The sequence below is a fragment of the Schistosoma mansoni genome, chromosome 4 (genome assembly GCF_000237925.1).
Source record: "Schistosoma mansoni strain Puerto Rico chromosome 4, complete genome".
NCBI classification, from domain to species: Eukaryota; Metazoa; Platyhelminthes; class Trematoda; order Strigeidida; family Schistosomatidae; genus Schistosoma; species Schistosoma mansoni.
Genome location: NC_031498.1, coordinates 24,570,784 through 24,598,461, shown reverse-complemented (window position 1 = coordinate 24,598,461; position 27,678 = coordinate 24,570,784). Strand labels below are relative to the sequence as shown.

Sequence of the window (27,678 nt, the reverse complement as noted above, 5' to 3'; positions counted from 1 at the left end):
CGGCATCACTGTCGTTATTGGTCGGGCCATTAGGGCTTAGTAGTTGAGAAACTCCAGTTTTGCCCTGTCGAAGAGAAGCTGCGTAACTGAATAGGCTTTTCGGATTGGAGACGAATTTATCGATAAGCTTGGTCTGGAACTGAAGCCTGTCTTCTCTTATTGCCTTTGTGCATATGTTCCTTATGCGTTTATATTGCCTGTATACGTCGTTATTGTCATTTCGTTTATATTCGGCCCAACAGTGACTTTTGCGGCTTAGCAAACGACGAGTGCGGTTCTTGATGATTGGAGGTTGTTTGTAGCTTTTGCGACCATTTGAGGAACTGAATGTTCAGTAGCACATAAGATCGTGTGCAGTAAAAAACCCCAATGAGCATCCACTTCAAGTTGAGGGTGAACATCCCAATCCACTTGTTGTAGATAGTCCTGTAAAGCTAACACATTCAACCGTTTGAAGTTACAGCTTTTGTTGCTAGTAGGATATCTTAGCTCCGTTTTGCTGACAAAGCTGAATGATAAGACGGCGTGATCGCTTTTCCCCAGGGGAGCGAGGATTGAGAGGTCGTCAACTAGGAATTCTTCATTTGTGAATACCCAGTCTAAGCGCGACGGCGTCTGACTGTTTCTCCAACGAGTTGCCGACTTCACATTTTCGAATAATCCCAGGTCACCGACGAGGTTGAAGAACAGAGCTTCAGTAGAGTTGTCACCTCCAATGTATGTATGTTCCAGGAAGTTGATTCTAGGAAGATTGAAGTCCCCTAGAATCAGGATATGAGAGAATCCGAGACGCATAGAGCGAGTTAATCCTTCCAGCAGACGTTTGTCATACTCCATGTCAGCAGTGGGCTTCTTGTAGATGACCCCAACTAGACACCTCGAGGTGGCAGACAATCTTACTGAGCACCATACTGACTCATCAAGATTGAGAAACTCTTGGTTGTGAAGTTGGTGCGCATTCAGGCATGACCGTATGTATAGTGCTACCCCACCCCCCATTCCTGTTTTTCTGTCGTAGCGAAATAAAGACATTCCAGTTATTGTTAGCTTCTGGCCCGTAAACTGAGACGTTATCCAAGTTTCGGATATTCCTATCAGATGGGCATCATTAGCGTTGCTAAGTTCACGTAGCTCATCCATTTTGTCTGGCAAGCTCGCGGCGTTCGTGTATAGGCAGTTTATGCTTTCAATTTGGAACGCGTGAGCTTCTTCCTGTTTGTCTATATGAGCCGTGCGTGAGTGGACAGGTAGCCTACCTATACGATGTTTACCGAGTTGGTAGTTCCTGTCCTTTACACGTTTTTTTATGATCAAGACAGTCCACGAGTGGAATTGTCGGCCCCAGCTTTCGTTTGTGCTTGATCCTGCTGTCGTGGGCCTATCCGGATGCATATGGATGCCAGTTGGCAATCGACGTCTATTGGCACGAAATGCTTCCAAAGTTGCAGCCGCCATGTGGGGGGAGGGGAAGGTTATCTTCAATAGCCGGGGTCTGGAGTAACCGTCTCTCTTGGCTAGTCGCATTACCTGTTGGGTCAATATGTTCTTAAGTTTTAAGGAATGCTTAATGAATTTCCATTCCCGAATATCAGAGTTTGCTTGAGTTGGGTCCATATTTTCCGGTACACCTTGCACAATGATATTTCGTCCACGGAAAAACGCCTCGCGAGATTCCTTAGGGATGTTCCGGATGAGATTTCGTTCAGAATACGGTATGTCGGGCAGTATTCTCACGTTCCCATCGGATTTCAGCAAGTGACTCGCTAGCAGGACGTCCTCAACGTCGGAGGCATTCTTAAGTGTAACACGAAGCAGCCTCGTGTGGTTTAGGTGGTTAGAGTCCTTCCCTCGAGTGAGCCGTGTGACGGTCAAAGGCCCTATTCTAGGGAGTTCAAGCCTCTTGTTTAATTCTCCTCAGAGCATCCTATCATTTTTGTCCTGCAAACTGAGAGGAAGGTCGGGGTTGTCAATAAGGTTCATGATTATGACAGAGTCGTCACAAACCGTAATTGATTTCCCAGGTTTTACAGGGCGTCTACGTTCGGTATCTTGTTGTTTGGATGTCGAGGCGCGTTTTCGATTCCTGGGCTCAGTGATGACCGGGCGGACAGTCTTGGGGGTAGACTGTACGGCCAAAGCATCAATTGATTTCCGCACGGTACTTGGGATGTTCAGTTTCGGCGGGGACGCTTGGGCACTGGCCGAATACATTAAAACAGATTGGGTGAACCTTCATCAAACACCTTCATTTTTCATTAAGTCATTATGCCTAAACTTACTGTGAACTAGAATACCATATTCAAGGACCAGTATGATACATTTTTAATATTATAATAATGTCAATTTTAATGTTACTGAAATTTATCACTAAAATAATATATATTTTTTCAGATAATGATATGTTACATGGGGCATGCCAGTTTACAGGCAAGATCAAGTTGTTACAAGTGCTACATACTCTGCTTCGATAAGTTACTCAATTATGTTGATAAGTTATAGAACAAATGGGCAATCCAAACAGGGGATAAATTTTCATACATTAGAATAATAATTTTGGTATGTCTCCAATGTCTAATATGAGGGTTTGCGCATATTGTGAGGTTACGTTGTGAATAGTTATTGGTGGTCAAGAATGACTGGAATTGAAGTCCAGAACAGTCAGTCGAAGACGTTACTTTGAACGTAGTAGTTTGTGCTTCTTGATAGTGGTCCCAGATACATTCCGGAATTATAAGTGAGATCGCAGGACAAAGCCACATGTCTTTCAGATGTTGTACGTGGTACACTGGGAGTGTACTGTAAAAGGGTGGAAAAGAAAAGGGTGACTACTTAGACTCATTCTCCTTTACTAGTTCGATTTTCAAGCAAATATATTTCATCAGGTCAAAGAAAATAAACCACATTATGGCGGTGAATGGACAAATAACGATTTGTATGAAGATGATTGAAAAAGAAGCTGAAGGTTTAGAATTATATGTAGCTCTAAAATTTAGTGGAAAAAATGCAGATTTCGGATACGAACTGGAGTTTTTCGTAATAATTATTATAACTAGTTTTTATTGTTATAACTTTCGCGGTGTCACATTTAGCGTGATTATACTGTCTTGCTTGCAATAGGATTTCTCGGTAATATATGAAACCAATTCAGGATCACAGACATGAGTCAAATCCAACGAGCTTCCTTGGTTTGGATACTCGAGATGCAATGTACTCGGTAAAGTTCAAACTATTGCTGTACCTCAAACATGAGTCATGAACAGTGTTGAGAGGTTTCATTATATGTTTGTGTATAGTCAGATTCAAGTAAGGGCTACAGACATTGTAGACAAACCCACTTTTGCTAACAATTAGTGACAGATTCCATGAATCAGTCCATTGTTCTCTTGGATTACTGCTAAAATACAGTTTTCCTCGATAGGAAACTAGGATGAATAAACTACTGTTAGGTCATCGGCAAAATAAGACGTTGACCGTCTTAAAAGGATAAGCAAAGAAAAATGTACTGATGCCGGAAAAGACCATGGGTCTACAAGCACACGTCATTATTGAAAAGGAGAAATAGTAATGGACCGATCACAGTTCCTTGTGTAACCCCACTGCTTACACTCACAGGCCTAAAGTAGGAAGATACGAATCGAATAATTTCGCTAAGTTCTGCTACAAAAGATTTGAGCTGAGATAAGGAAGATTCCGTATACTAAATGAAGAACATTTTAGATGAAGAAGCTTGTGTGAGACACTGTCAAAGGCCTTGCTAAAGTCGAAGAACAGAATTATCACTGATTGACCGACATCTCTTTTTTGGGTAACTTGATCAAGAAATTCCAGGTGTGATGTCCAGCTTCAATGTTTAATCATAAACCCGGGTTGAAATGGGCCAATCAGGCTAGACGAAAGAAAAAATGATAATCACTATTCGTGGATGATCTTGTCCATGGTTCTTGAAAGCACAGAAGTCAAGTTAATGAGCCTTTAGTTGATAATAACACTACATGATACTGTTCTGAATCTAGGGGTGATAAGAGATGTTTTCCATACATGAACAGGCTCCATAGTCTATAGATAGATCGAACAGTTTTGTGAAAAGTAATGGAAGTTCTCTATTACCATGTTTCACAGATGATGAAGAAATCCCACCAGGTCCACCGTCATAGTACGTTTTCAGAAAAGCTGTGGCCCGCCTGATGTTGGCGGGTCGATGTTTATATGACAACATTGGAGACATATTGATAGAAGTTTTGGTTTCGATGTTGAGGCATTTCGAGAAATGCTATCTGAATTGTTCACAAAAGTATCAGGGTCGTCAACAGTTCTCCCTTTAACTATGAAGAATTTGGTTATGCTAAGAGAATTCGATATCACACGGGATTTGGAAAGCCGAAGTATTGATAACTCTGGGCTTTTAGTACCAAGGGTTTTATTCTCCATAGTCGTGAGAGACTTACATTTAGATGAATCATTACTGTAGATCGAGTTGAAAATACTCTGAAGCACATACACGTCATGACTCTTGTGATAGCGACGTTTCGATTTTCTCAGCCTTCTCTTAAGGGCTTGAAGGGAATTTTGGCCTTCATTAGCATTATAAGCTACATGGCCAATAATTGGAGCAATGCAGTCGAGACAATGTGTCAGGTTGCGGTATGAGTCGGAAAGCGCAGTGTCAATATTATTTATGGTGGAATAAGATTTCCATGGTAAGCATCGAATGAGAGTTTCGGTTCATCTTCAGGTTTGTTGATCAAACTGCCTGCTTTGGAACACTCTTTTAGCTTTACAGTTCAGTTGCATGGTGTTTGGAAGATGGATAATACTCAATAGGACTCTATGATCACTCATAAAAAATTCATGAGTGACGTGCACTGAGATAGAGTCGATGTTGATTATATGTATTAAATCTAGTACATTATCCCTTGTCATCGACTTCGTACTTGTTTGGTCCATCCATAAAGTTCTAATATTTCAAATAACTTGCTATGTCAGCCCGATACCGAAGTCAGATTCCATGTAATGTTTATCGGAATAAAATCAACTCAGATGATTTTGAATGTAAGCGGTTGGTGCAAATCAGTGAAAATGTTCGTTGACAGTTCTTCAAAGTTAGCATCCGCATGGGATGGTAATTCTGTGATAATTCTGTGGTCCATAGTTTAATGTAATTCAAGTAGAGTCATCATTAATATCAAGACATATTCTCAAATTTACATGCTTAAATGTTCGAACGGTCATAGATAATGATATGTTCCCTATTCCATGGCGTATATCGGATATGAATAAAATGTAGCTTAAAAAGTGATCAGGTTTGAATGATTCGCTCTACTTCTCGGCAGTAAGTACAATATTTGAACTTTCAAGGAGTCAAAGAGCTTCCAGATGATTTATTATGATAATTGGAAGTAATTGAATTATTGCATTGACTAGTGATTCCCGAAACAGCGCAATTTAGGCTCAATAGAACTAGATGAGCGCAAACAAACGTATTGTATTTAGAATTAAAAATCAACCAGGAATCAGGTACAAAATAATTACTGGTTCACACAGACGGCACACTATTTTCATCGAGGATAGCGAGCACTGAATTAAAGAACAAGAAACTGAGAAGTATAATGAAGAAGGAGGTCAGAGTCTTATGAAGGGAGCCCCCAGTCATTGAACCTTTACCCTTTAGAGTAAATGAGTCTCAGAGGTGACCTTCTAATGACTACGGAAGTCCGTTAACCGAAAGCTTTTATTCAATTTAGGACCATTTGAACCATTTGTAAGTACACTTTTGGTCAAATAAAAACTCATTGTGGAGAGTTTTTCCCGTTGAGATATCTGATAGCCTGCGTTCCACTAAAATCCTTCAATGTACTATGACTAAAGCGCTTCATACCGTGGAATACGTTTTAGAAACCTGTGACTGATCTTCCTAGCGAAAATGCGGGAACAAGGACGTTCATCATCTACTCCAGCTCGTTATGAAATGATTCTAGGTCAACAGCATATTCCGATATAATTATGCTCTTACAGTCGGACATATGAAGAAACACCGTAAAAACGAATGACTGATCATCTGAAATAAGTGTATTTGATATCATATAACAGGATGAGGTGAAAGGGTAATCTCTGCAGTTCTGCGATAAGTCCTTATATTGGTGATCCCATCAGTGTTCCTTTCATTTGTCCGTAGATTTTGTTGTTGAATTGAAAATATGTCGTTCAGCATTAACTGATGAGTTCTAGTTAATGTTGACTTTGACGTTTCGCGTACTTTGCGAGATTTGTGCCGTTGGTGAGAAGCAAGGACAAAGTTTCCTTTGCCAAGCTTGGTCCAGTTGAAGTAAATAAGGCTGTCGCATCCCAGGATATCATCATTTCGTCGTTTTTGGCTTGAATGTCATTTATCTGATCGAGGAATTCTATGGGGAACTTGATAGAGGGATTGGATGAATCAACCAAATGTTTCAATATGCGTAAACTTTCTTTCGACGAGTGGTATGTTGGAGTTTCGAGGAGTGCTACGATTGGACGTAGTAGGATGTTTCGTTCGTGTATTTTTGGCCTAATGTGGAGTTGAGGGAGTACTGGCCCATTGTATTTCGTTCTCCATAGATCTTGTTCTGGTGTTTGCCATTCTTTGACGAGCTTGTTTAACGTCTTTGAGATTCGGTTGTCCGACCTTATGACTGGATTTGTGTCCATCAGTTTGTATACGCTTTCATCTTCAAGTACTTCCTTGGCTTTCTTGATACATTCTCACTTGCCCATAATCACTGTAGTGAGTCCTTTGTCCTCTAGAACTGTGACAATATCTTCCATAGCTCTGAGTTCCTTTAGAGTATTTTGTTCTTGTAAAGCCAGTTGAGTGTTGTCTTTCATTCGTCGAGTTAGCGCTACTATGGTTTGTCTTATTTCCTGTCGAGTTTCTTCACTTATTCCTGCAATTTCCAGTGATGACTCTAGTGCTGCGAAGAATTCTAGTTTTGAGGTGTCACTTGCGTTGTAGTTAAATCCTTTTTGGGGTAGATGTTCCTCTGTGTTTGTTAGAGGTTGCTTCAACAAGTTTATCACGCAGTTGTTTGTGTTTTTTCCATGTATGGGTTTGAGATCTTGATTGGTTTCTTCTTCAGGGTGTTTCTTCCTTGTTTTCTGTGTCGTTTGCATGGTATCTCGGTGGCTGTTGTCAAGATTTCTAAATGTCCTGGTATGAGTATCCTTTGTAGTTTTCGCTATGACGAGTTGGTATTCGTGGGTCCTGTAGTATGCATCAGCTGTCATTAGGTGCACCATTTCTCTTCCACTTTGCCCAGCTATTCTCCACCATATTGGGCATTTGGTTGGACGTCTTTATCATACACTTGTTGGTAGAACATACTGACGAAGACACTCAGAAACCACGAGATTGTTGAAACCTTACGGAATAAGTGTAACACAAAAACCAACAAAATCCTTGCAATCAATCCCATGCAAACCAAAGGACAAAATGGCAAAAAAAGGAAAATGGAACATCATCTATGAAATAAGTTGTGCCAACTGCGAAAAATAATACATCGGAAAAAGCGGATGCCCTCTTCATCTTCGCCTGCATGGACATCGGTTGGCGTCCAAACGCCATGACATATCTTCACTTATATCAATGCATGTAGACAACTGAGGACATACATTCTATTGAAGAAATGTACTGATCTCAGATAGAGGCGATTCTACAAACAGAGAATTTTTAGAAGCATGGCGTTCAAGTAATTAAGCAATCAACAAGCACATTGAAATCGATCCAGTTTATCAACCAATCAGAAAAATTATGAACAAACATTAGACCAGAAATCAAAGCATTGGGAGATACAACTAAAAAAAAGAAGCAAACAATGATAAGTTTAAGATCAACAAGAATCAACCGACATCGAGGTCTGCAGGACAAGCTAAGAGCCAAATGTGGAGAAATCCGAACACTTCACTTCTACCTGAAGTTTGTGCTGATGATGTCGTTCAGAAAGACGATGGAAGCTCCAAGATCAAACCATTCAGCTCGGAGAACAGAACTCCATCAAAATCATCCACCTGAGCTACAAATCTTCAACATCTCACAACTTGGATCTGTTTGTATATCAAGATATTTTGAAGTTCATTCATATTAATATGAAGTTTTCTAAGGAATACATCAACGAAAGCAGTTGGATTTAACTAGCTCATACGGAGACGATATAGTTTGAAAAAGCTTTTATGAACTAAGTTTTAATTAAAAATATCAGGCAGTGGTAATAAACATTCAGACTTGTTGAGCACTGAGAAAGCTAGTGAATTCCATATGGTCTTAGTCGCGAGCTATCACACTTGTCATTCACAACAGAAGTGGTCTGAATGCTCAGTCTGTTGATGCTGTGGAGAATTATAGTGGGAATTTCTGTAAACAAGCGGTTTTTTCACACGGACAACCGGAAAAAACTAAGGTATGCATTTAGAAAGTTGTCTCTTTCATTGAAAGATGTCGGTAAAAATCTCCTTATTTTCTCAAGGATGGCGCACAAACAGCACTCTTAGGCATGAATGACCATACTGCCCTAGTTCCAGCTTTCCATGTGGACATCAACAACAACGTGTCGCCTATAAGCAGAGCAAACGTTTGGAAAGTAAATATGTGGAAAGCTGGGTTTCAGAACTTCGAAATAACCATGTTTCATAGCTGTCACTAAGATACATAATAATAATCCGTTGTCAAGGTCGTGTAGACAGGCTTGACCTTGAACCAGCGCGGTCAAGTTTTGAAGACGACTACTTTTCTTCCCTGCTTTTTCACCAATCCCAAGGATGGTGAGCATAGTTTAAATTTTCAAAAGTCCTTAATAAAATAAGGTCTCACCTGGGCAGTGTAGTAATAATTAGTTCGAACAGTTTCTAGTCTATAGGTATTAATACCAAGGCTGGAGTTTATATACATATTTGAAACCATAGTTCCAAATGAATTGAGCGTTGGATAGAGATTTTATAATGAATATGTTTTTGTTATGTCCCAGCGAGCAGAAAAGTATTTCTGACGTTCCTTGACCTAATATAAGCCAGTTCATATTAAATAAATAACCGAAATTAAATTAATTTAATTTAAATTAAATTAATTTAAATTAAATAATTTAAAGTTTTCTGACTTAATGTAAAGTAATTACTTTACATTAAGTCAGAAAACTTTGGAAATACGATTTTTCTACTCGTTGGGATATAAAAAAAGTATATATTTGCTGTTAGCTTGTGGTCTGTCTCGTGAGTATTTCCTTAAATGTCGATGACCTAACCTTAGATCAAAAGTAATGAACCACTCAAAACCCACTAAAGCATCTGTATCGTTTTATTCTTCGTGGCGGAAAACAACTCCGTGTAGGTTTTGTATTCAAGTCCCGATATCTGAAATAGCCTTTTGGTTCTTCGGACACTTCAGAAGTATAACATGTGAATTTCTTAGGGATAAACTAAACAACTTCGAGGAAATTCAAAAGTTGGGACACGTAGTTAAGAACGCAAATATTTAACTTAAATGTAGTAAAGTTCGAAGATGTATGTTAGTTTTAAACAGCTCGTGGGTTTTTAAGGTTTTTAAAGTATTAACTTCCCTAAAGCCAACTCTCTCCTACAGATTCATACGACCGATGTTCAATTTATACGTAAGTCCTCTAGCGAATTATACACACCTACAAATTATCCTACTTTCGCACAAATGTTCCGAGAGAATAATATACTGGCGTCCTTTGACAATGGTCGAATAGTGTAAATGAATTTCTTTGTTTTCAAGCACTCATGCGGTACAAAGTATTTTTTTATTCAATCCAATAACAATCATATGATGCAACTAAGTTTGTTTCAGGCTGGAGGAGAAGTTCATAAAATTCCATAACATTGTTTCTTATAGAGTCTTTATTGTAATGAATAAGCTTTTCTTGTTATCTGCTTTGATGTTGTCAGTTTTTCGTCACGAAACTAGAAATGGGTTTTTATTCTCGTTTCAAAGTGACGATTTTAGCTCCAAATAGGAGTATCCACTGCAATCTCACAATGCTACCCAGCCCTGCTATATAAATTGTACATATTGAGTTTATGGTCATTATTTTAATCCTGACAGCCTCGATGGTTTAGTTTAACGACCATCGGTAAGTGGAAGGTTTGATTGTACTCTTTCAAATAAGTTTATTGGCGAAATCATTAGTTTCCTGTTGATATGATATCAATATCTTCGTGGGAAAAGAATTGCATACCACATTCTTGTGCTCCGAGTTTGCCACCTCTCGGTTTAAGCATTCGGAATACTTATCGAACTTATTGGATATGCCTACAGGAAGTGTTGTTGGAAGTAGGGTGGACATTTTTTTTCTTTCATGCTGCTAGATATGATCACTTTAAAGCTGTGATTTTTGTAAATGGCTTCTTGTTGTGGTTTGTTTTCATGAACGGAAGATAGCCTGCCACGCAATGCTGAAGCAATAGATTAGTGGTCAGTGGGTTTCGGTTTCCAACTACTGGACTTTAGTTTTGAGTACCATTCAACCCACTTCGCCTTGGGCAGCGGGATAATACCACTACCTCTCGTACATAAAGTGTGGCTCAAAGCTGACTACAGGGATCAGGATTTCATAAATGAGTAACACTGACTGTATGACAGGAGGCTAACAATCATTAATATTTATGATATCAACATATAGCATGTAGCAGCTAAGTTATGCTTCAAATTAAACACATATTTGAAGTGTTATTTGTACAGTTTCGGTGGTTTTCGATTTGCCGCCGCCTTCAGTGAATTAATACACTCTGTAAGGTTGAACTTTGTCTTTGTAGCCCTGAGGTAGGTACAAAGCCTGTGCTATGGAGCTCCCAACGCGCTATCATCTTGATCATTTTATTTGTATGGATATCTTATTATGGTAGTTATTCATCAATAGAATTTGTGGCTGTACTGTTTCCGATCTACCTAAATTGTCCTGTCAGTTTTTTGCAAATCTTCCAAACTGTCGGCAGTTGTAAAATCAGTCATTATCATTAAAGTCTGACATAAAGATGAGTTACCATAAACTGCCACGTAAGCACAACATTAAAAGTTAGTTTTAGAACTTATATTCTTACTTTGATGCGTCTCTGATCGTGCGATTTCCGTGTAGCCGCTGGTAGAATCTCTATTCTGTGTTATTTTCCTCTAGCATCACAGGAATAGAAGATTCATCGACACTTTGGAACGTTCATGTATCCTATCAACTTTGCTTATCTCTTAGCGACATTTAAGAACGGTGGTGCTTTTAGATTGGACTTTTAACTGTGAACTTCATTGCTTCCAGAAATGCACTAAGTCCTATTTTCTTTATTTCATCTCTTTGATAGGGAGAAACTGAGAGGACTAGTTTTTAGACCAATTATATTCTACTCCACGGTCTTCATGGTGAAGACTAAACTTTTCTGTATCTGGCAGGAACCATGATATTCTCTTCCATAGAACCCTGATTCATCAAATGATATGTCATTGTAATGTATACCAGCAATGTAGACTTTCGAAATCTTGTTTCAACAGTCATTAATGAGGGTATTGTCTGAAGATATTATCATTTCTCCAATATAACGAGTTGCTTTGCAAATCTGGGTCTCGAAAACTTCCCCAACTTAACTTTAGTTGACTCTAGAAATTCACTAGTTCGTCAATTGCTTAACCTCATCTGAATAATCCACTTTGTTTGAAGTCTCAGACCCCTTAGTATCAGTTGTCTTGGTATTAGTTTTATTTTGCGGTTTTTCGGGAAGAACTGTTTGACTCGGTTCGGCTCCCACATGACTTTTAACATTTGTTTTTTCTAGATTATCTTAATGGACTATCACTCATGGTAGTTTTTCTGTTTCTTACCTTGAAGACTTCACTTCTTACTGCAGTTCCTGACAGGATACCTGTCAACCACAAATAATCTGGTTACCTGCAATGGATAATGGAGTATTTTGTAGGTTACTACTGTCTTTTTTATATATCACATAAACTCAAGATGATCCAAAACAAAATATAGAACGTATTTTCGAAGTCGAAAAGCTTTTTGGGTTTCCGTCTAATGTATGTTTGGTTTAAATATATAGACTCATTTGTAGAAACTAGTAACTTCAAATCGCGTGTTAGTTGGGGAAGGTGTTTTGACAAAGATATGTAGAAGAAAGCCGAAACTGAGGCACTTTTTCCTATTTAGTGATGTGTTAATCTATGGAAGGATTGTAGTAAATAGGAAAGTTGTAAGTTTCATTTAATTCTGAATTCCATAGCTTCGTAACCCTCAGTTCATAGACCTCGCTGACTCCTGTGTTAAGAATGTTGTGGACAATGGAAGTAAGTGAAATCTATAGTCTAACTAATTTAGTCTACCGGAATGGATTTTCAATTCTCAGTCCAAGAAAGTCATTCACGGTTTATGCAAGCACTTCTGAAGAGAAAACGCAATGGGTAGTTCATCTGAAGAAATGTATCTCAAGCTCTGCTTCTTCTGGTAAGTCATATAACAACTAGAATATTTACTTTTTTACAACACATTGTTTAGGTATTTAAGACAATTACATCCAGTTTATGACTTGATATTAAGCCAGTATATGTTAAGAAAGTTTCAAACAAATGTTTATTTATGCAAATAGGATGTGTCGAAAGTGACAGATTAAATAAGATCTATTTATGAGATTCTTGTAATTAACCACATCAAACTAGGTTTTTTCAATGACCGAACGATAGATCAGGTTGATCCCTATAATATACCTATTGTCATTCAATGTTTCTCTAACTAGATCTACCTAAAGGAATTTATTCGTTAGCTCTAGCTAAAAACGATATATTTTTAGTAACCTATTGGATAAGCACGATATTATTAGCTTCTGTTAACGTCACTTTGCAAACCATCATTTATAAAGAGTTTGTGTTGCTTGACCTCACTTTGAGCCTTTACAATATTTTTCGTTTCACTCATGAGAAGCTCAATCTCACTAGTTCATTTCATAGTAGCATTCGTGATGTAGCCTCAACAACCACGTTCAATAGTATTTCCGGATAACTCTCGCCTTAAGTCTTGTGTCATTAGTTGTAAACCCCAATTCCTAAAGTTAAGGAACTTAAAATTCTTCACTTTATCCATATATTTTCCAAAATCTTCCACAGGTGAATTACATTCGTTGCACTTTTGACTAGTGATAACATTTTAAGGACCCTTCTGCTTATCAACATTAGTTCCTTTGTGTTATGAAAATCCCCAACGCTTACTTGAATATTCTTCAATGAGTGCTAAACATTAGTTCCCGTTAATCTTACATGTAAATGATCATTTGGTTAATATTGCCAAATAAAGTATAAGCAGCGGTTTAGTTGGGGTGAAGGAAAGTTGCTGTCGTTTAAAATTGGAAGTGAGCGTAACTTATTTGGGGCAACTTTGATGTTCTGTATCATCAAAAACCTGTTAGTGGGATGGTAACTGGGAACTAATAAAGAAGTTCAGATATCTAGAACCCCAACTGCAATAATTGTTTGAATTATAATGCTTTGAGCCTTTTTAGTCATATCCTACTATACCAGGTTCTCAATCAAAAGCACATTTTAGCATCCTTACCAGTGGCTGGTATTTAACTCAAGTCAGAATTTCTGGTTTAAATTGCCCCTGTTAGAGGTTTCACATAATTTTTTCACGTTTGTGAATGGTCATTACTCAAATACACCTAGATTCTCACAGTACGACGTTGGCAGCTGAAACTGCGTCGTGTACATGGTGCAGTGCAATTGGCATTTTAAGAAATGATTTTGAGCCCATATATCTATCCAACTTGAAAGCATGATGATTGATAAGCCTAAGCAAAATAGTGTTTTCTACCATGAAAGTTTTGGGTTTGATGCCTTTGAATGCCACTGAGATTTAGTTAGTATCCCAAAAATTAATTAAGTCCCTTATTTGATTTTTCCTGACGAATATCCTTATTGGGATTTTCTCCAGCTTCTTTATCTTTTATTTTTTTGTACTATTGCTGACATTCAACATCATACATTTCATTTTGGCTTTTACCAACTCAGTTATGGCGTAGTCGAAACGTCAGATGTTGTCTGATGTAGGGGTAAGTTGTAAAAAAATTAAGGGTGGTTAAACAAAGACGTGTTATCTGTCCATAAAGACACTGAATGTTGGGCCGAGCCATTTAGGTAGGTGCAGACTACCTAAATGGGGTTCGTGTGATTACCGTAACCTATGGTTGGAGACTTCAGGTAATATGGCTTAAAATCGTTCGCAGTGGTATAGGTCTATTCACTATTTTTAAATTACCTTGCAAATTTGTTTTGTTGGACAAATCCATATTTCCTTCCCGAATGTTATTTTCGGTGCCTAATTTTTTCGATCACCGCTAATACTAATACTACTTATGCTAATGCTATTAGATTTATACCGACAATCTTATCTCGCTGTACTAATGAGGTATGGCAACTTGAATTGATATACACATATACCAGATTCTCCGCTGTCTAACTGACTAGCTGAGTGCATATTCGATTGTTTACATTCTCCGAAGTTTTATCTCGAAGTTAATAAGTCATTAAGTAACATATAATACTTGTTAAAGAAGGGTCTATTACAAATTAGTGGTTAGATCTCTGTTAAAGAAAGGAAATCAGCCAGAGAATTTAAGTATGACCAATTCACAAGATACAGTGAAATATGCTTCTTTTACTCCATTTTCAATCATATCTTATTAAACAATAAATAAATGGACAAGTTCATTACGAGATCGTATTTAGTTGCTACATCTGTGATAAGTTATTACACAATGACAGTACATTTGAGTCTGACTAATTAATTCTTTTTATCTGTTTTATTTGATGAATCCATTCATAAATTTCTAACCTTAATGAAGGTATGCAATACGATTCAGTTAAAAAATCTCCAATATGGATTCCAGACTCAGAAGCATCTCACTGTATGGTATGTGGTACTACTGAATTCAATCTTGTTCATCGAAGAGTAAGTTGTTTAAAGTATTTTAAATTTGTTCTAATTATTCCTGGCTATTTATATACATTGCTTTAGCGTTTGATACACGACGTGATGAACATGCATCGAATTTGCTGAAAGTATAGACTTCTTCCTGCATAGCTCATAGATTTGACACGACGTGATTGTCAACCTGAGTACAAAATTAAAGAAAACTTGAGGTAATTAAGAAAGAAGCGTAGAAAGTCCACATACTGTTTCGTGCTCTCAAATAATCAACTCGTCAAATTTTAAAGTACTGTCAAACTTTAAATTACGTAGACAATTATTTAACCAACAACACTTTGTCTGACATTTTCCCGTTTTTCATGGTCACCCCATTCTGTTATCAATACTAAAGTTCTAGAAATAAGTTTATGTGTTTACGTGTAAAACCCCAACCTTACTACCCAGAAGTTTTCTTCACATCAGCGTCGCTATCACAACTAAGTTTAAGCATCGAATACTTAATTAATCTTCTACTGATAAGAATTCTACACCTAACAATATATTTCCTTCATGAATAAGCTATATTTGACTTGTAAAACAGTCGATTAGTGGTTGAAATACTCATTTTTTGACTGACAGGCTGGAGATTCAAACCCCATCCCATCTTCTTCGATCCGGAAACTGGATAGTACATCACAAATCACAATACGAAAAATGTAACTTAAAACACAGTACATAAACCTGTAATTCATATTATTCCACGCCTAGTAAACATTTGTTTCGATGGTTATACCTTATAGCTAAATGTTAAAGTACTTCAATTATGGTTAACATTGGAAAGAGATGGAGGGAAAAATAATATAGTTGAGTAAAGCTGAGGTTTGTATGTTTGTGGTTTGTTTAGTTTATTTATAAATGGATGGTCAATTCAACTTGTAGTAGTTTTGTATTACTCAGTTGTGTTATGACGTGCGATGTCCGAAACTGATACTGATACACAAAAGTTCCTATGTGCAAGCCCCCAACCTTGTATTGATGAAAAAGAACTTTGGTGGGCTAAACGGAATCAGATGCAAGAGCACTCATATATATATATATATATATAATGTTCACTTTAGAAAAAAAACATTTCTTGGTCAATAACATGTACTTGTCATCCGGAGATTTTAAATTGAAACATGGTCTTCTCGTTTAACTACTTTTGATTGGCCCACTGTACCACGTTGATATTTTTGATTGAAATATATCAAAAAAGGGGACAATCCCGAAAGAACTATTACAAATCAAACTGAAATTTATATCCATTTTTGACGAATGAATGGATAACGTGTTTGGCGTTCGAAACAGAAGGCACTGTAATCGAATCCCGGAATGAACAACTCTCATATGTGCGTACATCCAGCTGACTAGTTCCAAGTAGGACGAAATACAGGTCCTTAATTCCACTGCTAGCCACCTTTCATTTATTTTGTGAAAAGTGAATGGTTAATAGAAATGTCTGTATTATTGAAGGTGAACAGTTATTGTAAGGAGAGAATTTCTTAAACGTTGATTTACTAGCTAACTGTCATGCATTTTGTAATTATTTTCAAGATAGAATTTTTTAAGATTGAGCTTTTAACTGATTTCTGTAATCCTTTAAAAATGCAGGCAAAGTAATGTTGGATATTCATTTTGATAGAGCTCGGTTTATGCGGCCAATGTAATCTGTTCCACATGAGCAAGTAAACTGTTAAGCTTTCTCTTTAGGCTAAATCAACGTGCGTCTATCAGTTTACTTGCTCATACGGAGCAGGCTATATTGATTTCACAAAGCAAGCCTGGATTTCGAAAGGGTTATAGGAGTCAATCGAAAGCTCAATCATGGAACATTTATTTAATTCTGGTCACTCCTCTTTACCAGAAACCTCCTTCAAAACCATACTTACAGTTAGAAGAGTCAGCTCAAGAGGAATAGAAAAATAATTTAATATTGATAAATAATAAACGAATCCATTTTAAATTTTATTAGGCATAAGAATTAACAAACGATCGACTAAAACCAGATTTCTATACTTTCATATTCAATTTTTTTTTTAAAAAAAAGAAATTTTGTTTAGAAAACTTCATTTGATGAAATTTTATTATTTAATTTAGTGCTGTTATGGAATGTTTACATCGGAAGTTTATACTGTGGTCACATGCAATTACGATACCATAATAATTGAAATCATACCTTTTCTAAGTACTAACATAGTTCAACGTAAACTATTAGTCTAAAATAACACCGTGTTTATTTAGTTGTATCGTTTTCTTGAATTGATCATCATATGAGAAAGCCTATTAAATATAATGATTTTTTTATTATGGATGAAATTTTAATGTTTATTTTGTGTAAATTGTTACTGTGTCAGTATTGTTTTCGGGTCAGTGAACGTGTTCAGAGGTAACTTATATATATAGTCATAATATATTCTGTAAATGCCTGCAAATACCCTGGTACGGTCGAGAGTGGGGAGAGTCCGCTCTCCCTCTCTCTCTCTCTCTCTCTCTCTCTCTCGAAATGCTCTCACATGGCCACGCGTATATAGCCTCTGCCAGGGAAGTCCTACTCACTGCCGCCTCGTGGCCGCGGTGTTGTTTACGAAATTGAGAGGATGAAAAGCGAATGTCCAGCGCTTTAACCGGGTTGATGGACATGGAGGGTCCACCTAGGGGAGTTGGAAAACTCTGATTCCAAACCAACGGTGCACATGAGCTCCAGTATCCTTAAGGAGGAATGGCGTATGAATCAATCGTTGGTCACCAGCTACCATGGATCAGACCTTTAGGTCAAAGGCTCCGGGTGTAATCCCTTATGAAAACCACCTGCTTCCGTTTGGGAACCTGGGCAGTATCACAGCCCTCACACAAATCAAATGAGATTTGTGTGGCGCATATATATCTGGTGCCCATTTGTACCAATATTTATGTGTTTAAATAACTAATAAATAAAACTGGGGGAAAAAACTCGTCGTATATGCCTTGGTAAAGCAAGAACAAGAATTTTAACAGAGTTATTACGTAATCTTATTTATTTCGTGAATTTACTTCAATTGCTCATAACCTGAAAATTATTGCTACATTAATTATAAAAACAAAGAAAAACGGCGTAATAAAGTTAAGTCTTCCCGATTACATAAATGAGGCACTCTCTTTCTTAGGTCGACCAATGGAACGATTCCATCAGATATGAGATCTTCACACCCTGTACTAGATGCCCAATCAAGCATCCTATCACTCACACGTTAAGCCAGTTTAGATCAAGAACACTTTACGAGACTATCACGTATATTCTACGGTAGCAAAATAAAATAGTAGAATCAGATATCTGTCTATCTATTGTCTGTCTGGAAATATCGATCAATCACCATGTACTTTCGTCTACATAACATGAGTGTAGAATATTTTATATCACAAAATTATTGATTAAATTGTTCAAGTTGAAATGAATGTAGGTTTTTAAAACTATTTACGTTGAAGAGTCAAAAGAATCACTCACACAGTTATACGAATATTCTAGAAGAGATAACTGAAGAAATCACAGAAATAATTTTATAAATGGAAGATTAGTGTCAGAAGACTAGCTCTATTTTTGTGAATATTGAATAACATTAATCATCTATGTGAGGAGCTGCTCACTTATAATATGTATTTTTCTACTTGTATACAATGAAAAGTACGATCTAAATCCCTAGCAACGTGTTTGTTTCTGCATGATGTGTAACGAATCGAATTGGTTTTTATTGGTTAGAAAGGTAGTGCCATATAGTATGGGATCAAGCTCACCATAATCAAGAACTCAACTTTCGGGTTTTGGTGCGAAATTCAAATACCACGTATAACAAAGATTATAAGTACCTTTGTATAGCACTCAAGACCTTTAAATCGATAAAAAATTACTTTCCGCTACCACACAGTAAAATGATGGTGTTAAATGTCTCATATACTCAATATCTTTCTCCATAGGTTGTATATAACAGGCGATTAGACACTGCTTTTAAATTCTAACCCTAAAACTTTAATCCTGAAACAAACCTTAACCTATTGACACTAGATCAAAAAACGCCTCTTGTATTTTTGTACGAAATTCATCCATCTGCTTGGCTACAGAAAGTGTTCTCGTTATTGGCTGATAATCATTTTGTGATGAAAGTTGCAACTCTAAACCCTATATCCGTACCATAAATATCTAACCCTCACTGGGAACAAAGTGGAATCTCTTAAAAATCTGTGTGGGTCTTTAGAACTATCCAAAAGACAGATAATCTACGTCTATAATGACGTATTTATTTGTCATTGTTCCTTCAATTTACGGAGAGTTACCTGTAGCAGACTTGAATAGACCCACTAAATATGCAAAATCTGCATACACTTTGTAATATTATTGGTATCTTTCACATAAACCATGCACTTACAAAGTGTTTTTTTAATTGATCAAGAACTAGCTGGAAACTCATTGCAGTTGTTCTAAGCTCGTCCCTGTACTGTGCGGTCTCCAGAAAGGCTTTACTTTATTAGCTAATTGTCATATTAGTAACAATGAACCACGGGTTTAATGATTAAAGCGCCGACATTTCAATCTTTTAATCTCAAGCTTGTTTCCTACTACACTCACTTTGGTTTGAGACACTGGGTAGTAGTAACTTACTCGAAACTTAGGTTCAAAGTTTCCTGTCGACCACTTCCAACTACCACCTTACATCTCAACACAATGTGTGTGATGCCAAGTCCCTTAGACTAGTAGCAGAAATGCAACTTGGTCGATTCAATTGTATCAACATTAAAAATACTTTACAAATATGACTCTGTTCATTACTCAGTTATCGATTATTCGTATCACTAGTTCTAACACAAGCTATGTGGCTGAAAACTAAGTAAACAAACCTGTTCTTGGCAAATAAGTTACATTACGCAAATAGTATTAGTAGCTCTCGCTTTAAAAATTCAAGGCTCAAATGTGGAGCTGAAAAAACTGTACATTTGGATTACTTAGTTGCACTTATTTTTATTATTATTATCGGTTTTTCTTTCATATCCATTTTTCCTGTTATTTTAGCATCATTGTCGACATTGTGGCAAAGTTGTTTGTGATAAATGTTCTACTTATCGTTGGATACTTCCCTATCAAGGTTCATCACGTGTACGTGTTTGTTCAGTATGTCATACTGATTTATCGACTGAGAAAAACAACTCACTCATTCGTAATAATCAACAACAATATCAGTGTGAAAAAGAGAACAGTCTATCTAGTGTTACTACTTGTGTGACTAATAATAAAGTCGGTGTCACCAATGAAACGACTGACAATTGTATAATTACACCAAGTAAGTTGTCTCAATGATAATGACGGCTAAATTCTTCTATTTATATACTTATGTATGTATTTACTGTGTTCATTTGTGCACTAATCAATGAAACTTTAAGTGTCTGCTTGCGTGTTAGTCCATGTCCCTAATAAAACTTACCAAGATGTTGAACACTGTCCAAGTTACTTTTATTTAATCAATACTTTTCAGAATCAACCCCCAGTGTAATATGGTGACCAAGCTGTAAATTGATTTTAGAGGGATCTATAAATCTGATTTTCTTCAATCTCCTACAACACTTATTCATAATGATTTTCTCGTTGATATTTTGTATACAAGCGTGTTATTTAATTTGATACACTGGGTCAATCAAACATAGGTCAGATAAGAATTAAGAGATGCTAGCGGGTGCATGCTATTGGTCGAACATATGGCTTCACTCTCTGAGGGATTTGCGTCGATATTTATGTATTAGCTGTACACATATTCTTGATTCGGTTAGCTAATAATAGCTTCTCATTTACATTCTACTGCACAGCTGTCTTGTCTTCTGACGCCATATGAATTAAGGGTCAACTTCACTAGGCCCCTTCGTATCACTGCATATCATTTAGTCGATTAGCACTCTTTTACTTTATTTTAATAATCGAAAATTTATCCATCAAATCATAAAAATCCTACCCCATAATGTGGTAAAATTCAAAATCCGATATATTTATGTTCCTTCCTAGTCTTATTAGTTAAGCACTTAAATTACTACTAATATTAATACCTTCCTAAAATCTTATAGAACTGCAAATTTACTGGTAAGTGTTTTATAAATTTTGTAACTAAACTAATCTTGGAAGTAAACTTTTGTGGTTGTATTTCTGAAGTATGTTACTCGTAGCTGATTACAGACTGGAAAGAAATTCCACATTTATTCGCTTCCAATAGGACGGTCTTGTTATACGATAACAATGCTTCAACAGTAATTGTTCCACGAAGAAAGAAAGCAACTCTTGGCAAGATAGCTTTTGCTATTCCCTGGGAGAAGTTAAAAATCCAATACAACTAGTCTGTTCACATTACTAACCGTGATAGACTTGGGAATAAAAAAGAAAATTACTAGTCAGACGACGTAATTCATTTTCGTATTGGTGTATTAAACGTTTCCATTGATGTTTAGGACTGCAATTGATCAATATTTTATTGGCATATGTGCATCCTGTGCAGATTGCCTCGATATTACCTTAAATCACAAGCATTATAAGCTAGTAATAGAACCCTGGAGTAAAAATCAACTTTAGGATGTAGGTGCATCCAGCTGACGAGTCCCAACTAGAACAAAACGCGCATCCTGGATTCCAATGCTATCCACCATCCATCTCTGCTTAATCAGAAGACGATTATTCTTAACGTAATAAACATAAGTTTTTAATTGGCTTTAACTTAAACCTCTAACCTGTGTATTTAAAAATAGTCAGTGATTAACTTCCACCTGCCTTGGTAACAAAAGAGAACCAATCATTTCTGACTTGTTTTCTCTTCAATTAATTGTAATTACAACCTGATATTATTTATTTATTTATTTAAACACATAAATATTGGTACAAGGAAGCACCAGATAAATATGCGCCTCACAAATCTCATTCGATTTGTGTGAGGGCTGTGATACTGCCCAGGTGCCCAGACTGAATCAGGTGGTTTTCTTAGGGGGCCACACCCGGAGCCTTTGACCTAAAGGTCTAGTCCACAAGGCAGTGGAGCATCGTAAGGAGATGCAGTCCCATGGTAGCCGGTGACCAACAGTTGGTTCATACGCCATTCGTTCCTTCAGGATCCTGGAGCCCATGTGCACCGTTGGTTTGGAATCAGGGTTTTCCAACTCCCCTAGGTGGATCCTCCACATCCATCAACCCGGTTAAAGCGCCGGACATTCGCTTTTCGTCCTCTCACTTTTGTGAACAACATCCCCGCCACGAGGCGGCAGTGAGTGGGACTTCCCTGGCAGAGGCTATATATTCGCGTGGCCATATGAGAGCATTTCGAGAGGGAGAGCAGACTCTCCCCACTCTCGGCCGTACCACGGCATTTGGGGGCTTACAACCTGATAAGTCTAATTTACACGTCTTTTTCTTTTTAAATCCTCTATATTCTTATTATATTACTTAATAAGAAAAGTTACTTTAGACAATTCTAGAACTAGCACTCTAAGTAATTTAGTGGGAAGTTACTAAACGGTAGATCTAAAATATAAAGCCGAATCAGTGAAGAACTAGAAAACCTCTTCAGCATCACAGCACATATATCAATCAATCGTAATGTTTATCTAACCTTAGGGAAGAATGATATTTACCATCGATTAAATAATGACTTAAAATACTTTAGATTGTTATGGAAAACAATCATGTATGATTGTGAAGACGAGATGATGATGTACTTGTAGAAACGCCTGGTATTTCGTTGCGATGGATATTGTATAAAAAGCTAGTAAGAAATGGATCTTTCTCCATCTATTATAAGCTGACAATAAAGCAAATTATGTTGTGTTAGTGATGTATTGTGCCTCAGGAACCCAATGTCGGTTGCACGAGCTATGATAGATTTTTCAGAAGTACCTGGTATACAGTAGCACAAATACATCGAGAATGTTGTTTTTTTAAATCAATAATGCGAATGGAGGTGACTTTCAGCGAAGTTGGTAGATTACTAGAAATCTATGGAACAGTATTACTCAAGCATATATGCAGTAGATGGAGGGAAATAAAAGTGAACTGGTTAAGTAGTAGACCTATCTAAATGTAGTAGGCTTTAAGCATATTGGATAGAGTTAAAAGGATATTTGAGAAAATGCCGAATAAATTAGCATAAATGCTCGTCCCATCTATTTAGAAATATATCCAATATAACACCACTATCTACACTGATGACCGGAGAAAGCACAAGTATCTTAGATTGTTAGGTCGGCTTACAATAAACTCTAGAGAGGCTCATAAAGAGACCAACCAATCAGCGATTAGTTAGAAGCTATGCTACTAAAATGCTACTAAAATAACAAGGTCCTGATTGGCTGTTAACATACTGTTACTATGGGATCTCAAGGTCTTTTAATTACTATAAAACCCCTGTTTTTCTGTACATAATTGAACCTTGTAGTAAAGTGCTTCTCTGATACTCGTGTCTTCTCTCTGGTCTTTCAAGTCGCTGAGTAGTGCTAGCCTGGGGTTATCCGAATAGCTAGGATCCGAAAAAAGCGTTCAACCGTACAAGACATATCATAGATGGTTTGGATATTCTCAGAAACCACTATAGCACACAAGCCTATGTTGACCCGACAACTGGGGTCCACACAAATAACTCTGAAACGGTACAGAGCCGACTAAGGAACCATTAACACCTTTATAAAGGGTCACAAGGAAAACATTTAGCGAGCTACATGGATAAATCTCCTTACAGAATGGTTTGTAGATGGAAGCCATAATAGCCCATAAAAAAACCTGAAAAAGTCCATTAGTAATATGGAAACATATTTTTTTGAGAAATCTTTCATTTCCTTCTATACATAATTTATTAAAATTTGCCGTTAACATCTCAACATTTTTCAGTTGTATATTTTGTGCTTACCGATTAGACTTACTAGCTTATATGTAGCTGGAGAGAAAGCAACAAACCAACACTGAATTCATTTTATTCTACAAACAATACCATTCTTGTTTCGTTTATGTTTCATAAAAGGGAACCAATCTCATGAAGTTTTTCTCCTTAATTTAATACTTGATCGATTGATTTCTTTATCTTGTCTACTGCAATTTCAGCCTATCTTGGTGATGTAAATATGATTAATGATGAATTAAATACTGAAAGTGATACAGATTCAGATACCACTGAGGTAAGCTCCAATTATTCATATCACCAAAATGTAAACATTATCTATCTGTAAACAAAAAAATTAATGTGACACGGTAGTCAAGAAACCGGATCATATGCTCAACTGTAAACCATACTATTTGGTATGACTATGACTTCAAAAAACCGAACCTTATGAATTGATGTTGGCTGTTGTAAAAGTAGGTTTAAAGAGAGAACTAGTGACGTCCAGAACCAAAACTTAAATTCAGTCTATGTTTATCTAAGTTATGTTAATTGGTACAGACCAGCTGATTGAGGTCCACGCAATTATCGTGACCAGTGGTTGGAAATATTCGGTGATATGGCTTCAGAATTACTCACAGTGACACAGATACATCCTGGATTTCTATGATCTATTTTCAATGCACTTTCACAAAATTAACTTATCCTATAATTTTGGAAAAGTGTTTTTTTTTCTTAAAGTTGTTTGTATCATTCAACATGAATGTCCAGGTAACAGTAGTTCAATTTCAAACCATTCATTCGACATTGATCTATATACTCTGTAGTCAATTAGTCAGTCATAAGCTACATGGTACCTGTCACATGTGTACATCTGGCCAACTTGCGATATCACACCAAGATAGTCAGTCAAGATAAATACCAATGTAGTAGGAGAAGTTGTAGTATCAGTTTTAGCTCAAAGTGATTGATCATGTAGTATTGTGGTTCAATAAGAGAGAATAAACTCATCCAGTAAAATTTATAAAATAATTTGACTTCATAATGTAAGGGTGAGCAAAAGTGAATGGATCTGTCCTACCATGACTGATTTTGGTGCAACATCTAAATTTACTGCTCAAGATAATCGCCAGGATTCCAACGAAAAGTATTCTTTATCTACAACATGGACTGATGTCACGTTTTTGTATGGCCTGTATCTAGTGTATGTAAAATTTTCCCTTAGAGTTATCAAAACATGATTTGCGTGTCACTGCCTTAAGAACTCCAACGTTTATCTTCAACACTTCATGTTTGGTGTTAGCGTTGCTGGTACGGTATTATTGTCAGATTAGCTGAGTTGGTCTTACGATTGTTTCCTCAACAATCTAAGTGTTTTGAAATGTAGGCAACCGATTAGGTTAATTTACTGAGTGCCCTTTTGATTGTTTACTTCTGTATATTGATCTAAACTAGCACCAATTCCAGCCTTGTATTGTGCTTGTACACTGAATCAAACTGATTGGTAACTTCATATAGTACCCATCTATATTTTGTCTTCATGAGCGTAAGCGTTTGCCAATGGTATTTCGACCTTCCAGATTTTTATCACCTATCAGTTGAAATCATGATACAAAGTCTTAACCAAGTAACAAAACTTTTCTTTGTTATTTATTCATAAATTACCTTCATGGTTATGATAACTAATCACAGTTAATCCAATTAATCATTTCTTATTATGAAATAACACTCATGGACTAGATACGTTACGTAATGATTATATAATGACATATCGATTATAAACTAACATTAATTATTTGGAAGAAAGAGGATTAATACTAATCAAAGTAATTATTCGAAAATCAAGCTGTTGCTACGTTGCATAATATATAAAAAAGGGAAGAAAGAACTAACAACATATTTTGATGAATGGTCAGTATATAGTAGTTATGTAAGAATCAAGAGACGAATGTAGAGAATAAGTAAAATACAAAAATGGAAGGAATAAGATAATTGTTTACCGAAATTATGCTACAAACTTCGCTATACCGATGGCCAAGTTAGCGAGAGTGGTTGTACAAACTTCTTTTGGATACAAAGGTTCGGTTTGTGAATATGAATTGCGATGGCTTCAGCTATGTGCAATAGACGAGCTCGTAAACCATGTGGCAAATTTGATGGAATATGGTAGATAACCTTAAAAGCTTTATTCAGTTCAACTTGATAACCTGTGTCCACCAAGTGAGCGAGAATGGAACTCTTAATCACTATTACCTGTCATTTGCTCAACCACGATGGATGATGTTCTGTTATTCGTTGATGAACTTGCCCAATTGTACGTCCTATATAACTGGTTCCATAGGAGCAGTTGAATGGTAAATACACATAAATGTGGCGAATTCAGGCAATCTGTCTTTATTAACCGTTCTTATTGTGTGGCGGTTGTAGAAGACGGTACTCAGTCGAGCTGCATTAAATGTTTTCTATACTGCCTTTCTTAATCTCTGTGTCACGATTTCTTCCGTAGCATCATTTAAGAATTGTAACTTTAGGAACAATAGCTTCTTCAGAACTACTACTACTATATTACTGACCATTCATCAAAATATTTTGTCAGTTCTTTCTTCTCTTTTATATATTATGCAACGTAGCAACAGGATTAGTATTAATCCTCTTTCTTCCAAATAATTTCTGATTATGTTAACAATTCCATTTTATAGTTGAAAGTGTGAGTCAATTGAAGCTAGACCACCATGGAAAACCTGGAAGCACTGGTCGACCAGTGGAGTTTAAACCACATCTGTCGTGAGATATCAACTGACTGAAGACGATCGGTGAACGGTTGCTCAACTTCGTGGATCAGTTGAAGTTAGACATTAACACCGTTGGATGCCGGCTCAGTGGTCTATCGGTTAAGGGCTCTGGCTCGAGACTGGTAGGTCCTGGGTTCGAATCTTGCGAGTGCGGGATCGTGGATGCGCACTGCTGAGGAGTCCCAAAGTAGGACGAAACAGCCGTCCAGTACTTCCAGGTTTTCCATAGTGGCCTACCTTCAATTGACTCATGCTTTCAACTATGAAAATACTAAATCTCCACAAAACCCCTTCTGATAATTCCATTTTAATTTATGACTTGAATGATAAATTAGAACATTTTTTTATTTGTTTTTAGGATGAAAAAGTTGACAAATTCATTCATAGTTGATTTTATATATCTAGGCAATACTGTATATTTAAATATATCAAAATAATCTGAAACAAAAACGAATATATATTTACCTGATTCAAAAGTATGGAACCTCAATATTCTTCCCTTTACTTCCAATTCTATAGAATGTCAAACTACTAAGTATTTAATCAAGTTTTATCATGCGTTATTATCTCGTTGGTTTTTTTCTTGTTGTCTTCTTCTCAGATTACTCCTCACTTATCGATCTCTTTTTTATTCAATATTTTAATAATATACACTCTCCTCATTATAATTTGTATGCTTATTTCTTTTTATTGTTTTGTATATTGACAAATTTTTATCATGCAAAGTTTTCTTGTTTTTATTGGTGATTGATCTAGAGGAAAAAAAAAATGATTTTTCAGTATAAAATTATACAAGTCTGATACAGCTTTTATTGATTTTTGTTTGTTTGTTTTTTGTATTTGGCTCGAAATGTGATTTATCAAATGAAGAGATAGTTATAAATGTTTTTTTTTCATGAAGTTGATATTTTTGTACTGTTTTAATGTTGGTAGATTATGTTAGTATAAAGAAGAATTCAATGTAATACAACTATGTTGCTTACACAATTGTACACTTAGGAATACCAATAATTTTCAATAAAAACAAACGAATAGTTAAGTATCATCTATGTTACATATGAA

The 27,678-nt window shown here is 36.5% G+C and overlaps 1 protein-coding gene across 2 annotated transcripts; it reads left to right on the top strand.

Moving 5' to 3' along the window:
* Positions 1 to 8,734: 8,734 nt before the first annotated feature.
* Positions 8,735 to 27,298, top strand: Smp_055130.1 (putative zinc finger protein; the record flags this gene model as incomplete). 2 transcript variants are annotated; one of them, XM_018797282.1, is made up of 10 exons in its annotated part: positions 8,735 to 8,790; positions 11,856 to 11,939; positions 11,982 to 12,046; positions 12,082 to 12,219; positions 12,250 to 12,313; positions 12,345 to 12,470; positions 14,860 to 14,966; positions 20,002 to 20,269; positions 24,049 to 24,122; positions 26,975 to 27,298. In XM_018797282.1, the coding sequence occupies 9 exons, from the start codon at positions 11,921 to 11,923 to the stop codon at positions 27,005 to 27,007; spliced, it is 894 nt and encodes a 297-aa protein (XP_018652339.1). In that variant the 3' UTR covers positions 27,008 to 27,298. The 2 variants fall into 2 exon arrangements, with proteins under 2 accessions (XP_018652339.1, XP_018652340.1); XM_018797283.1 differs by lacking the exons at positions 8,735 to 8,790; positions 24,049 to 24,122; positions 26,975 to 27,298 and having other exon boundaries at positions 11,921 to 11,939; positions 20,002 to 20,503.
* Between the last annotated feature and the right edge of the window lie 380 nt (positions 27,299 to 27,678).